The sequence below is a fragment of the Scyliorhinus canicula genome, chromosome 3 (genome assembly GCF_902713615.1).
Source record: "Scyliorhinus canicula chromosome 3, sScyCan1.1, whole genome shotgun sequence".
Classification (NCBI taxonomy): Eukaryota; Metazoa; Chordata; class Chondrichthyes; order Carcharhiniformes; family Scyliorhinidae; genus Scyliorhinus; species Scyliorhinus canicula.
Window position 1 is genome coordinate 69670109 of NC_052148.1, and position 16249 is coordinate 69686357.

The 16249-nt window shown below is 44.8% G+C and overlaps 1 protein-coding gene across 18 annotated transcripts in view; it reads left to right on the forward strand.

Moving 5' to 3' along the window:
- celf4 (CUGBP, Elav-like family member 4) overlaps positions 1 to 16249 on the forward strand; it is a 1331379-nt gene that overhangs the window by 645110 nt on the left and 670020 nt on the right. For 2 of the 18 annotated variants that reach the window (XM_038790676.1, XM_038790677.1), the window contains exon 1: positions 10267 to 10516. The exons of the other annotated variants lie outside the window; for them this stretch is intronic. In XM_038790676.1, coding sequence (XP_038646604.1) covers positions 10477 to 10516 — 40 coding nt within the window. In that variant the 5' untranslated portion in view covers positions 10267 to 10476. Of the gene's footprint in view, positions 1 to 10266; positions 10517 to 16249 lie in introns of those variants that run through there. 18 annotated transcript variants of the gene reach the window in all.

Below are 16249 nucleotides of genomic sequence, written 5' to 3' on the forward strand. Positions count from 1 at the left end.
TGCCTTTGAAGCAAGACAGTGCCACCCCATGTATGTTCAAAGAAGTGAAGCTTTGACTTGGATGTAAAATTAATGTACTGCCATTTACTATCAGCATTTTATGTTTACTCTAATCAATATTGTAAATATTTGTATCACTACATGTCAAGAAATCACCATTAAACCCAAAATATAGAATGAGATAAATTATTCATGTTTAATTTAATTTTGTACAAAAAAATTAGAAATAGTCTGAAGTATTTCACAATTTTGCAAATCAAGATAAAGAGATACATCATAAAATATTATTAAGTACGTCACACAATACCCCAACAGAGGAAAGTTATCATTTGTATGGAACTTATTTCTGTATATTTGCAACTTGAACTTCTCAACTCAACACAGGTTATGGACAGAATATGGGACTTTGCAGGAATCAGTATTTATGGCTTAGGACCATGTTGTTACCCATCTGAGCCATCATTCTTTCTTGCAGCTCTCAGTGGCCAAAACATTTCAAGATTCAAAGAGCTAACCACATCATGATTCATACTAGTGTATGGGCTTATTATGTGAGAATATATGAGTACAGTGAAGCCGTCTTATACTGAGCAGTTTTTATGTTCATTCATTTATTGGCCATCTGTATTTGCCCTTAAGAAGGTGCTGGTGAGACATTACCATCAAACTCTATTTTTGTAAAAAGTTGAAAATATCCTGGCTTACTTAGCACATAAGTCACAAATCCTTAAAATAAGATGTTACTGTGTGAACCTCAAGTTCAGGATAACAATCCACTCTGTTTTGAATACAGCAAATGGCGTTCTGCAGCTAATGACCTAGTGAAAGCTCATGTCATATGACAAATATCTCAAATTTAAACCAAGTGAAAAAAGACATTTGCTTCTAATATTGTTTCTGTTACAAATTGTTCATTGAAATAGAATCATAGAATCATAGAATTTAAGTGCAGATAGTGGGGTAGATTTCACTCCTTCAGCCACCCTTTATAGGATCCTTTTGATTTTCATTATATTTAATTCACCTCATTGGGGAATTTTAAAGAACGCTTCATTCCTGCAAAAGGCAGAGAGGGTTGCATGCCAAACTTCTCGATAACAACACAGTGTTAACTAACAGGGAATATTTTTACTTCAATGAGTCATACATTTCTGCAACATGACGTTTTTCATATCAATGACTATCAGATTCCGATGGAAAATTATCAATGTAAAACATTAACGCTACCTTACTCCTTTCACAGATACTGCCTCGCTTGCTGAGTGGTTCTTGCACTTTTCATTTTAATTTCCATCTTTAATATTTTGCTTTCTGATGAACTGTTTTTCTGCTATTTTTAAGTACAGATGTAACAGCGGACACAATCAATGATGCAGGGTGAACTCACGTCACTCCAGTTAGCTAGGTACACCAAATACTTTGCTTCAGATGCTTAATACTAGACAGACAGGAAGGTTCCAAATGTGGTCACCATTCTAAGCCAAGGGTTTGGCCTATTTTACTTGGATCTGTAACTGGCCTCAGTGCTCGAATGTTGTTGTGGGACGGAGGCAGTGCGGGGTTGGTCAGCCAGACATATTGCTGGAAATTGTGTATGTATCTGTGAAGGTAGAATTAGAATTTGCTGTGATGCCTCTGTTGTTAATCAGCTTGCAAATGCCTCTTATCAATCGTTACATGTGAATAATGGCCACTTGGAGAGCTCTGGAGGTGGCTAGTTACAATGTAACTCTACAGTATTTAATAGTCTTAGAAAGAAGAGGCTGAATTTTATGTGCCCCATGGTGGGCATATTTCCTGCAAGGAGTGGAGGGGTTGGGGGGGGGGGGGGGGGGGGGTTGGGGAGTGCAGGGGCATGTGACGTGAGGTGTGAACCAATCCCATCACCTTCCCGCCCATCTCCGAGGTCACCCCCTTAAACCTGTGGTGGGGAGTGGTGGTTCATGTGGCATGGGCTGCTGATTTAGGCTGCCTACACCACCATACATTTAACACAGACAGCAGGGCGGGAGCAAGAGGCCCATTCTTTAACCTCGAATGGTTAAAGAGCAAAAAGGGCAGCTCTGCAGGATCGCAGGTAGCCCCCCCCCCCCTTAGATTGAACTTCCCTTCCTCCCCCCTCCCTCTCTTAAACCAATCCTCCCTTACCCCACTGCCCCTCACTAACACTCCCAAGCTCTCCCAGCCAATGACCCTGGACCTACCTGCTCTGGAGATCCTAAACCTTTGGCTCATCTCTTCAGTGGCACCCCAGGCAATGACCACTGCATAACCTCTGCCCCAGTGAGGGGTGAAAGTCCCACTCAGCCTCATTAATGAGCCTTGCAGAGCTTTATAGCTACAGTGCTGGTTGGTGTAAAGCCCAGGCAGCTTCATGGCAATGTGATTTCCAGAGGGGTTGAGGTGTGCTCAACAGTTTTCTTCGATGCCCCTGGATTATAAAGGGGAACATTGGCCATCTTTTCAAATACTGATCTCTAGTGTTTGCTGGGTAAAATTGTGCATCACCATTAGATAAAGCTGTTTTAAGTTTGTCTATGATCCCACTGTTGAATGGCTTGTCAATGCTCCCAGTAAAGACTCACATATGAATAATGTGCATCCCTGAACAAACCACCAAAGACACCCAATATCCAAGAGGCTCTACCCTATCAAGGCCAATACCTCAGAAATCCTTTTTGTATAACTGTCTCCTACAAACCTTCCGAAATGGTTCATGTAGTTAGAGTTACTTTTATATGCATTGGTTATTGCCACAAATTTGACAGTGTTCATGCATCCAAGAGGGTGAGACAAATAGCAATGTGACATCTTCCCATTAAACTATTTTTGGTGGAATTTGGTGAGGAAGCAATGGAAAAGGAAACAATTAATTGGGAAAATGTTTTTGTTTCCCAAACTCTGTTGGCTAATCAGTTAAGTGAACTTGTAAGATAACAGCAATGCTTTTGACCCAGCAATGTGGCTTTGACATGGAGAGGATCCATTGCTTTGGGTGGGGGGGGGGGGGGGGGGGGTTGGCTGGGAGAAAGATATTCTGCTGCTGATGCAACTCTGGTGAGGCTTCTTTCTAATCCATTACAACCATAAAGTAGACGATGTTTAAATGCCAGACGCTCTTGCAATGCATATCGGGTTTAGATGCCTCCTTAATAAAGTGTATTTGTAAGAACTGAACCCCCTTCGACAATTCTGTTCTTCGGTCACAAAAAAAATCATGAATCAAATAAAATGAGAATCATTAAAAATTGTGTGTCAACCGTCATCACATTTCCAGACCAGGAACTGTGGAAATAATGAGTTTTGGGAAAGAGTTATTTTATTCTCCTTATATTGATCCACCTATTTTGATATTGAATGGATAATGAGTTAATAAAGATGCACAATGACATTTCATAGTTACAACAATAAATATCAGAATGGATTGATTGATTCTAGGATTCTTGAGCTTGCCAAGATGCTTTTTTTGACAAGCTGTTTAGAATGAAATTTTAAACAAATTGCTGTGACAATGCACATGTGCTTTGAATGGAACTACCCAAGTATTGTTTATGTTGTTGTATAAGTGGGCTTGTCATTGAATATTGGCATCTTCAACTAGTTGACTAGGTTAGCTGTCACAGGCTTTTGAAGTGTAATACTATATTTGCATATGTGCACACCAGTGTATGTAAACCCCAGATGTGTGCTTAATGACATGGAAAAAATAGCACATGAACAGTGTGATGTTCATCCTTCAGGAGCCAGTGTGTTAGTGTGTGCGACTTTATAGTTGAAATATGAGGTAGCAGACTGTGTGTGTGTGTGTGGGGGGGGGGGGGGGGGGGGTGTCGGTGGGGGGCCATGAGGGTAATAGCTTTATTCAACAGGATGCAGCAATGAAAAGACTGTTACCGCCATTTAAAGTTGACTACAATAAAAACATTTTTTTTAAAGATCCTAACCTAATACATGCAATTGGGATGTTTAAATATATTTGATTCAGTAAATAAATGCACTGTTAAATTGAGCTATAAAGTCCGATACAGTACCAGATGGAGTTAAGCTACAGATCAGCCATGACCTAATATTGAGTTACAGAACAGTTTCAATGGGCTGAATGGTTTACTCCTGTTCTTCGGTACCAAGTTTCTATTTGCTGTTGCTGCTGAGTTAGCTGATCTTAGCTTCAAATGGGTGCTGAAATTATCCTCAGGGCGCTGGGAAAGGAAGAATCAGTTTGGCTTCCTGATCCATATTTCATTGCCACTGCTGGAAAGTCCATGCCTCGATGTAAGGTGAGATCAAATTGAAATGGGCCATGATGCCTCACATACAAAAATCCCAAAGGGTTGCGAATGTTTGGAATTCTGCACCCCAGAGAGCTGTGGATGCTCAGTCAATGAAAGTATTCAGGAGAGATTGTTGGACTTTTGGGTGCTAAATAAATTAACTGATATTGAGGGTTGTTCAGGATGTGGAGTTCAGGTAGAAGACTTGCCACTGTCGTGTTGAATGGTGGGGTCGGCCGAAAGGGCCAAATAGCCTACTCCTGCTCCTACTTCTGATGTCCTTTATGTTCCTGGCATTACTAAGTCCCACTCTCATAGACTGGGTTGTAGCTGCAAAGAACCAACAGACATTGTAAATATGTAAAGGCATATATGTGACATGCAATTGAAAAGTAAAAGACAGATTTGCCCATTTTGCTCACATGTGCATAGCAGCCCCAGTTCGCGAGAGCAGATGTCATGTGTGGAATTGATTTGCATGAGCACTAATATGATCCCCACTGGCAAAAAGTTCAATATGTCAGTTCATTTTATCATGGCTCTAGCTGGAGCTGACACTATTCTTGCAATGAATCTGGAATGGAGCAGCCTTAATAACTTCAAAACTAGTGCACTCCACAGATGACTTTAAGAGATAGATTTACGAGATGTCAGCAGCTCAGAATCTTTATGAGGTCTTAGAATTGCATTTATGCATTAAAAAAAATCTGCATTAAGAATAACAACTTTGATTTTATTTTAATATAATTGTCGGAAAGCCATTATAAAAATGCATGCTTCAATTAGTTGAGGGAAAATATGGATCTTCTTTCTATTGTGGGTAGTTTTGTGTTTTTTTGATTTCCTCTGGTTAACCCCGTTCCTAATTACAGCTGCCAGAAGCTGAAAACTAAGCATTGGAGAAGACTCAGGAAAGAAATTCTCAATTCAGTGCTAACCTCGAGGATCACCAATGCAAAGATGTACCTCTTGCTAAATTAGACAATCCAGATGTGTAGGCGGTCAGAGAGGAATACAGAGACAAGCACTGAGCATGCATATAAAACAAAAAACTTCCATTATCGTTGTTAATAATAATGCATATTTTGTTTGAACTTGAAAAGTTAAGGTAGAAAGTTGGAATCAAATTATGGCCAATACCAAAGCCACATCTATTTGAAGTAAAGGATAAGAATTTGAATGGAACTAAAAAGCGAATATTAAGTTAAGGCTTCATCATCAAACATTGGGAACTTCAAATAGTTTCTCTTGCCTTTTAGAGTCAAAACATTAGTGATTAAACTATCTTGCCATGATGGTTTTCAAAGGAAGAATAACCTTTGCAACTTATTTCGGAGGTTAGAATTCCGTCTCTGATCTTTCATCGAAGCAAGGATCAAGTTGGCGCATTACCGATTTTTCTCATTGGGAAATTTAATCTTTCTTTACCGTGAGCATTTCAAAATGAATCTTACCGAGTGCCTCATATTAACTCCAAAACTGAACTTTGGAATTATGCACAACTTCCCCACAATTGTGACACATCACAAGTAGGCAAACACACTCTATGCAAAATCTAATTAAGAATGCATCAGCATCGAGATTAGCCTTTTATGAAAATAATGTGGCATTAAAATAACCCCTTGTCAGATGTCCTATGTATAATTTAACAAGACATCCATATTGTTGGAGCACAGAAATTATTTGGAAGAAACAGCGGAGAATTTGTTTGAAAGGAAAAGGTAATTTTGGATCGGAGATGTTGTTTACCCAGAAGGACCAATTTCAGTCTCCAGGCTAAATGGAAAAGAATCATAAATCAAATATTTTTTCATATATGTGATTTTCCAGTTAGTCTACATTACATCAAATTGAATTATATAGAATATATAGCATTGAAAGCAAGCTATTTATCTGAACTGGTTGATGTTGATGTTTAGATTCCATATAAAAATCATTCCAATCTAACTGCCTCTTCTTACCTTGTCCCTATACGCATTCTCTTCTCCCTCATGGACATACTCTCTCCATAAATGTATCAACAATTTGTGTTTCAACCACTCCATATTGTATTGAGCTCCATCTTCTTACTAATCAGCGTGTGAATTATTCCTCATTGTCAATTTGATATATTCATGGCTATCTTATATTGGTGGCTGTTCTGGCCTTGCCCACAAGTAGAAAAAGTTTTTTCATGCATCTGTCCTATAGAACTTAAAAATTTTTAAAGCCTTTATTAGGTCTTTTCTTTTCCAGTGATTTGAACCCCAGCCTGTTCAACCTTTTGTAATGCTCCAACCTCTCATTTCTGGTAATGTCCCAGGAAATCTATTTCTTTATGCAACTTCTCGTGCTTCCCAGTCCTCTCTGAAGTATGAACACCAGGGGCTGGATTCTCCGATTCTGAGGCTACGTCCCCACGCCGGCATGGGAACGGAAAAATGGCGTAAAACGGTCACCGATCCTCCCTTTTGCTGGGGGCTAGCATGCCAGCAGCATAGAGCACCCGGCTCTAGCTGCTGATAAGTCCTGGAGAATTGCCTGGTCCGTGGCCGCACGTGTGCAAGGTGATGGCCTGCAGTAGCTGTGCCGTGCTACATGGTGGAGGCCACTCGCGAACCCAGCCTACAAAATTGTGCCCCCCCCCCCCCCCCCTTGGCTAGCTCGCGCACCCCAGGCCGCCCCATCCCCACAGTGCCCCCAGTCCCTAATAAGGTTGCCTCCTGCCTGCGAATCGGCCCTCCCCCAACTGTGGCAGTGCTGGATTGAGTCCGCAGCCACCCCGCCGAGTTCCCGACAGATGAGACCATAGCGACCAACGCCGTCGGAACTCGACAGGTCAGAGGCGGAGCATCTCCGAGTACACTGCTTTGGAGGGGGCGGGGCATCATGAAAGGGGCGCCGCCCCCAATTCAGTCGTGAACTTTGATTCTCCAGCTGATTGGCAAACGCGATTTCGGTGTTGGCGACCACAGAACCCCGTCCCAAAGCTGGCCACTGCAGTCGGAATTCTACGTTCCCCGCCGCTGGAATCAGGAATTCCAATCAGGCAGAGAATCCCACATCATCCAAAAATGTGATTGGTGCCAGGCGGCAGACCCGTCCCCAGTCTCCAGTATTGCCCAGCATAGCGGGCTTCCCACCCCGCGATGGCAGGAATATGCAAACAGCTCATATGCATTCAGTTAAATTCAATTAAGGGGCTATAAACCTGAATCTCCATTCCCACATAATGATCTGACCCCTCCAATGGGATCGCCACTGAGTGAACTTTGGTGCAAGCATTGACAAGCACTGTCCTGGCGCAATGAGCCCTGAAGGGGTCAGGAGGTTAACCCATTGCTCATGTGCCCCTCTGCCACTGCCAGGCTGCATAGGATGGACCCTCGAGGGTCCTGGGGTTTTGGTAGGCGTGAGATGTGGGTGAGGCATTTACCCCAGGACTGTCCCCTGGGATAGGGGGTCCCATGTTTGGACTGCCCCTTCCAGCCATGCGCAACCTGAAGATCACTCTTGACATGGTGATCTAGGCAGCAATCTGGTCAACAGCAGCCTCCTGGTCTGGACTGTACAAACGTTCAAGTGACTTTCTCACTCTCAACTGCTCTGCCCGACAGCCGATGAGCAGATCAGATAGTTAATTGAAGATTCAATCCAGGAACACTTTCCCTTTTATCACATCTGCTCCCTCAGCCCTATCCATTTAAAATTGTTTCATTTTTGAAGTGTCTGAGCATTCTTAGAAAGCCCACAACTTGAAAAACTTGGCAATCCCCTGAGATCCTTTGAAATACTAAGCATTTATTCAATATGGGGAGGCAGTGGCGTAATGGTATTGGCACCAGACTAGTAATTCAGGGATCCAGGGTAGTACTCTGGGGTCCGGGTTTGAATCCCATAACAGCTGATGGTGAAATTTGAATTCAGTAAAAATCTAGAATTAAAAGTCTAATGATGACCATGAAACCATTGTTGATTGTTGTAAAAACCCAACTGGTTCATTAATTTCCTTCATATCTGGACTATGTGACTCCAGACCCACACAGTGATGCGGTTGACTCTCAACTAGCACGCCACCCAGTTCAATGGCAATTAAGGATGGGCAACAAAAAGGCTGATCCAGCCGGTGACACCCACATCCCAAGAACGAATAAAAAAAATTTCAGAGTACAGTAACTTTTACTAGTCTTTGATTGACAGCTTAATGGTTTCACACATCCGACAGGAGGTTTGTTTATTTGTCTTTCCCTTCATACTTGAATGCATCTGAAGTGCCTCGTTAATCTAAAATGCAATGTTTCTCAACAACCTTGTTCTGATTGACAGCTGCTGGCCGCTTCAACAATTCTAAGGATGTTCTGCCATTAGAAAAGCAGGAAGTGAAAACACTTAACAATGAGCTAAGTTCTGGACTCCTTGGAGCGCAGCATTCCAGGCTAGGGTGTCACTTGCAGGGTGTCAGTCCATGGTGCCAGGGCGTAGTGTACCATTGGCAATGCCAGGGGGTGGGGTCTGAAGGGGGGGGGATGGATGGTGAGGGGGTGACTGAGTGGGGTGGGGGAGGTCGGGTCAGCCTCATGTGTGCGTGGTGTGGGGGATGATCCATTATTCCTATGGTGGGGCGGAGGATACCCCTCCTTGATGAGGGGTTGGGGTGCTCCCCTTGTCAGTGGGATGGGGGTCAACATTTGCTTTATGATGGCATGGGGGGGCCTGCCTCCAGATGCTGAGATCATGGTACCTGTTCAAAATGGTGGCCCAAGACCAGCAAGTGCAGGGAAACAGGCATGTTTGCTGCTGTGCATAATTTAGCCCAGTCTCGATGTTCCACTGGTGGGAGCACATAGGGTTGAATTCTCCACAGCCCCGTGCCAAAATCAGGTTTGGCACAGGGGCGGAGAATCAACTTTCATGCTGAAATAAGGCCTGGCGCCAGTCTGGCGATTCTCCAGGACCTGAGACTCGGCATGTTCGCGGAGTACTCCGCATGGCTGGGGGGCCATTGCCAGAGGCCCACCAATGATCCTCCACTCCCAACCGACCGAGTTCCCAACAGCATGGTTCTAACCACCTATTGCCGTTCGGGTAGCTCGCATGGCGGCTGCGGACTGGTGGGCGGATCGGGCGAGAGGGGGGGGATCTTATGGGTGGCGAGGGGATAGATCAGGCCGGTCGGATCGGGTGGGGGGGCTCCTACATTTCCCAGCTGCCTCTGTGGTCTGAGTCCGCCATGGCACTCAGCAAGGCCGCTGGAGGCCGCCGGCGTGCGCATGCGCTGACCCAAAACCGGAAGTGCGGGGGCCCGAATCCGCAGCTAAAGCTGCATGAATCATCCCTGCTAACCCCCTGCAGGTGAAAGAATTAGCTGATCTTTTTTTGAGCAAACTCCGGAGTGAAACGTCAGCATTTTTACGCCGGCGTGGGGACATGGTTCCATTTTGGGAGAATCCAGACCACAGTGTCTGAACCAGAAAATACCGTCTAGCATTTGAAGTGTGATCTAACTCAGGTTCTACATTGATTTAATATTTTTTTAATAACCATAGACTGCCAATGAAGTGCAGGACATTTCCATTTTAATGCAATCTTCATTGTTTCAGAACACGTTGGAAGAGAGGAACAAAAGAAAGAGAATAAAAAGTAAAATAAAGCAGGTGAGAAAATAGAAGACAATCACAGAAATCAAATAGAAATCAAAAAAGACAGCAGGGAAGAAAACAGGGAAAGTAGAACCTAATTAAACTGCTTTGTGTGATACTCTCAATAGGAAGAAGAAAACAATTTTGTGAAGCTAATGCAATAAGAAATCCTAATACTATTTCAAAGACTTTTTTTTGTCAATTGACTGACTACTTTATTACATTTTTTTTTTCAATTTAACTGATATGTAGCAGACAATTAAACAAAGGATTCTGAACCCTGTGAACTAGGTCATTGGTGCCGTGGGGGAAAAAAATTAGAAAATCAAATCTTTGTCCAAAAAAAAAGAAGTCTGCCTGCTTCCCTAGCACTACGCGGCTTTATTAGAAATTCTATATTCATATTCCTCCGGTTGCAAAATAATGTCATATTCTAAATGAAGTGTCGATTCAAATGTTGTGATGGCAATTAGACTGTGTGCAGGCAGCTTCGTGATGCAGGAGAAGTGACAGGCAGCCTGGATTACTCATCTCTGCTAGTGTGAAACAGCCACAATAGGTAGAGTCTCAAATGAAAGGCTAAATGAATGCAGAAGAAAACAAGGCATGGAGCACTCCTCGATGACAGTGAGTTGACATCGTCCATTCTCCATCCTGTCACCGGGGGGCGCGCTGGGGGAGTGGGGGGGGGGGGGGGGGGGGGATGAGGAAAAATGAAGGCGTCCACAACTCAAGTATTGGTTCCCTCCAGCCTGTGCCACAGATAAATCTGGATATCATACCCAATCTAGTGAAATATGCTTTCTAATAATGGTTTGTCGTTAATCATTTTGTTGGCAAATTATAATCCACTTTCTCTTATAGGGGATCGCCATTAAAAGACATGAAAGATTAAGACAGTGGTAATTTATTCATTATTTTATTCTGACAGTATTAAAAAGTTCTATTCATTTCCATTATATACAATGACAATTTTTGTACATGGAAATAACAGCATTTTTTCTCAAATGGAGATATTAATAATAAAAATGTAGGTAAGTGTCATTAAAATATGCAACGGATTTTAATGTTCAATATCCATCAGGGCCGTATTTTGAGAGAATGGCAGTAAATTATTTTCATTTGTTCTTTAATTTAAATGAGTAACTCCCATAATGATCAGTTAACCCTCTGTGACCCAGTTATTTTTCCGTGTTCTCTCAGCCTCTGAATCCACAGCAAGTCCCAGATTTGCTGTCCATGGACAACTATCTCCAACTTTAACCGTGATTTCATTTAAATGTCCAGTCACAGAACTTGGTTAGAATTTATTTCTGTCACTAAAGTTGGAAATACTTTGTTGGGTTAAAGAGCATGATTTGGAATGCTGTGCTTCCATGAGGAATTCCGATCAATGTGGATCCTGAAGGTAGGATTCCCGCACATAATTTTCAGAAGTCCAATATTGCATTTTAGGAACGATAGTAGAAAACAAAACATTGTTATGTCAACAGTATTCAACCTCAAATGTCTACAGAATTATTATTAGGATAGGGTGTAGTTTTACTTTCCTCCTATTATGAAGGCAGCACAGTAGCACAAGTGGATAACACTTCACAGCGCCAGGGTCCCAGGTTTGATTCCCCGCTGGGTCACTGTCTGTGCGGAGTCTGCACGTTCTCCCCGTGTCTGCGTGGGTTTCCTCCGGGTGCTCCAGTTTCCTCCCACAGTCCAAAGTCGTGCAGGTTGGGTGGATTGGCTATGATAAATTGTCCTCAGTGACCAAAAAAGTGAGGAGGTGTTATTGGGTTATGCGGATAGGTTGGAAGTGAGGGCTTAAGTGGGTCAGTGCAGACTCGATAGGCCTAATGGCCTCCTTCTGCACTGTATGTTCTATGTCTATGTCTATGTACAGCCCTCTAAAACCCACGCTTGCTAATCACTAATTTGTGATTTACTTCAGCCTCACTGATGTCTGAAATGAAGGACGTTTAGATATTTTTCTTCTAGAAATAAGTCATCTCACACATCCTCTGCCCACCAGAACAAGTGGCGTTTACTGTTTGGTAATTATTGCTGCACCAACCACCCATATTGGTGTATTAAAATGAAATGAACTTTGTTAATTTACAATGTACACATCCATGTGTTGTATTCCAGACATCGGCCAGACGAAAGCCTTAATCGCCCTGCCCATCCAATCTTGCCTGGAGAAACAGCCAGTCACCAGTAATGGTGATATGGTGGTAACATTGGTGAGCTGCCAGTGCTAAATGAGAACTCACTGACATCTGGTGATGAAGGGCCTGGGGGCAGATTCCATGGTTCCGTCACAAAGTTAAACCAGCAGGAGTCAATAGTAAGAACATATCATAAGAAATAGGAGTAGGCCATTTCTCCGTCTCACTACCAGCCTATACCTGCCTAAAATTGGGGTAATAATGAGAACCTAATATGTTTTTCTGCAAATCAATTCACTTCTTATGGCATCAAAAGATTGCTGAACCCATTTGAGGCAACAAAGTTGAGGGGTCCCAGTAATTTTCTGGCTATGGTGCTGAAAATTTGTAATCCAGCACCGCTAGCCAAACTGTTCCCCATACTCCCCATTACCCCCCCCCCCCCCAATGCTTCTCATTCCCCCCCCCCAAACTCCCCACCCTCCTCATCCTCCTCCTCAGAGATAGCCACATGTTATTTCTCCTCCACCTCCAGCACGTCGCCCCGCTGCTGTGCGAGGCTGTGAAGGACACAGCAGACCACCACAAAGTGGGCGATCCTCTGGGGGATGTACTGCAGTTCACCACCAGAGCAGTCGAAGCATCAAAACCGCATCTTTAGTAGGAGTCCGATGCACCGCTCAATGGCAACCCGGGTGGCCACATGGGCCTCGTTGTATTGGGCCTCTGCATCAGTCACTGGCCTCCGTACTGGCGTCATTAGCCAGGTCCTCAGCGAATACTCCTTATCCCCCAAGAACCAACCTGCCATTCTGGGATGGTCCCCGAATAGGCTGGGGATGTCCGACTACCACAGGATGAAGCTGTCCTGCACACTCCCTGGGAAACATGCACACATGTGCATGATGTTCATCTGGTGGTTGCCCACAAGCTGGATGTTCAGGGAGTGGAACCCCATCCTATTGGTGTAGGGCACGCCCAGGTGGCCCGGTGAGCGGAAGGCGACGTGCATTCCATCTATTAGCCCCTGGACCTGGGGCAACCCGTCAATGGCAAGAATCCTGCTTCCCAGGCATCTTGTTTGGCCTGGTCCATGTCAAAGTGTGGATAGTTCACTGCCCAGGCAAACAGGGCATCGGTGCCTTCACCGATAGCTTCACTGTAGCTTGAGAGATTCCACACAGGTCCCCACTCGAGCCCTGGCATAGACATTCAGGGCTGCGGTGACCTTGACAGCCAACAAGAGCCAATATCCTGCTCCTCCATGTGGTGCCAAGTCCGCAAAGACCTGGAATAGCTACTGCACTGTCCCCTTGTTCAGGCAGAGCCTCCCGAGGCACTCTTGTACACCTTCGATCATCACCAATCTTCCCCTCTGGGTGAGTCCCTGGCCTGTTGGGTGGCTGGATTGTCAGAGTGTGAGGCAGGCCCTGCACACCGGCTGATGCTTCGGGTCTCTGTCGATGCTGCTGCCTTATCTGGTGCCTGGCCACCTGGCCTGACAGCGGCACCGTAAGGGCAGCTTCTACCGGATCCAAGATATCGTCCATTGTGTAAAATATCATTAAGGATTTGGGAGAGGATGAGAGGCTGACAACCAGTGGTGTCTTTCTCCCTGGGACCCTCCATGTACCCCATCACGTACCACCTGCCACCCCCCCATCCGAAACCTCCTGCCCCCGCATCCCTGGCCACAGCGAGTGCCCCTGGTCACCGGACCCCACATTCCGTACCCCAAACACCTACACGTAATGTTACCTGAACAGGCACTGGTCCCCACTCTGGTGTTGCCTCCCGCAGTGTTCAGGCACAGTGTCCAGGCATCATGGTCTGATGGGGATGCTGTGCAATAACTCCCACATGTTACATGGCCCGCCTACCCACGGGTATCCACTGGGGAGATGTAAAGTTGCTCACTTAACTACGATTGCCAATTTCCCTATGAGCAATAACCTTCAGGCATGCAGCCAGAGGCCTCTGCAACCAATGGGAGTTATGTGGTCAGTGGGGCAGATGGGCTGGTGTTTCCCCCAGAATAAGACCACATGACCCAGGTGATGGCGCAGTGGAGACGCAGGTGCTGAGACACCCATCCACCAACCAGACCAGGCCATGGATGGCCACCCCCCTGCTCTGCAACCCTCCACTCCTCCCCCCCCCCCCCACTATACATCCCCCCAACGGCAGTCCACCTCAACCGAGCTGGCCCCCAGGGGGCTCCCCATCCCCTTCCGAACACTGGGCACAACTCTAATGCCTCCGGGCTCTTTGCCGTGGCACCTTGGCATTGCCGGGTTAGAAATACCAAGGTGTCAGCCTGGCAGTACCGAGATGCCTGCGATTCAAGTGGAGGGCCAGGGGGCCACGTTACACTGTCCCTGACAATCCAGGGACCTCCGATGGCCGAGGAGACCCCCAGGTGCCATTCCACCTGGTCCTCCCTGGGGAGGCCAGTAGATGCCAGGAGCCTAATAAATCCTGCATCAGCATGGCTTTTAGACCCCAGTTTTCAGTCAGAACCTGAAACTTTGGATGAGATCTTCTGATTGTTCACCCAGCAGGATCTTCCAATCCCGCTAACGGTGCAACCCACACCGTGGGTTTCACGGAGGCGCAGGGTGGACTCAATGGGAAATTTCATTGACAGTATCGGGAGCAGAAGATCTCGCTCCCGGCCAATGACAGGCCACCTCTCACCGCCAAGAAACATGCCACGGGGAGGCCAGAGAATCTCGGTCACTGTCATTTATTGGGAAAATTTCTCCCATTGCCGTTGAATATTGTAGACTTTTAATGCCGCTGTTCACTGATATTAATTATACGATGGACACTGGCAATAATCAGGTGAGGCACATTAAACTGGCACTTGCGGGTTTAGACCTCCCAAGGAACCAACGCTCAGTTTGCTTTTCTCCAAAAGTTCAGATGGAGCTGTTACGCAGAGCATGTTGTCTCCATCACACAATGGCAGGCATTTAGTGACATGCATTTCCCGATCTGTGTATTTATACTATTAGCAGTAAATTGATTAATTGTGTCATGATGTCATTTCTATGAGGCTGTGTTGACTTTAGATGTACTTCTGGAGCCGGCATAATGGAACTGCAAATCCACATTGGTACTCGTCCAGGAGATGAGCAGACATGATTGTAGTGCTGTTGATTTTACAAAAAGAGCAGCCTTCTGTACCATTTAACGACCAATTTAATGCAGAATTTATGAAAGTATCAGTATAAATTTAGTGTTAAATTGCTTGCATAACTACACAAATATATGTAAATGTTACATCAACTGTGCCACACAATAATACTCTCGAAACTCTGAAGTAAAGCCTTTATATCAATTGAACTCATTCCAATTCACAGGCCTTGTATAACCAGACACACCCATTTTAAACTCCTGTGGGAAAGACTGCCTGAACACCATTAAATTAAAGTAAATTATTTTTGTATTACACATCATATAAGAGGAGGAGGTTTACTTGAATCATAATTTGCCCCATTATCACAATAGTCGTGATTTTGTATATCCATGCTTTGAGTAGGCTAGCATATGTTGAGCTGTTGGCTGCAATTCTCCGGCCGTTGGGATTCTCTTTCCCTGCTGGCAGCGCAACCCCGCCCGCAGCTTTCCGGATGCAATGGGGGCAGCTTTAATGGGAAATCCCATTGACAAGCGGCAGGAAGAGAGAATCCCACCACCAGCGTAGGGCGCACTGCGAAGAAACGCGCAACTGAGGGAGTGGAGAATCAGGCCCATTATTATATCGAATTACATGGAAATGCAAAAAACAAAATGCCTATTGGTCCAACAAGTCTATAATAATGTTTATACTCTACATAAACCTTCTCCAATTACATCGACCTCAACCCAACCTTTCAGCATATCTTTTCATTCCTTGGTTTAGCACAGTGGGCTAGATAGCTGACTTGTAATGCAGAACAATGCCAGCAGCGTGAGTTCAACTCCCGTACCGGCCTCCCTGAACAGGTGCCGGAATGTGGCAACTAGGGGCTTTTCACAGTAACTTAATTGAAGCCGACTTGTGACAATAGGTGAATAGAATTATTATTATTCCCTTTTCCCTTATATCCTTCATTTAAAAGTGTCTAAGTGTTTATCTCAACACATCCTGTGGGTAGCAATTTCTGCATTCTAATCACTCTCTGAATAAAAAAAATCCTTCTTTTCCTATTGGATT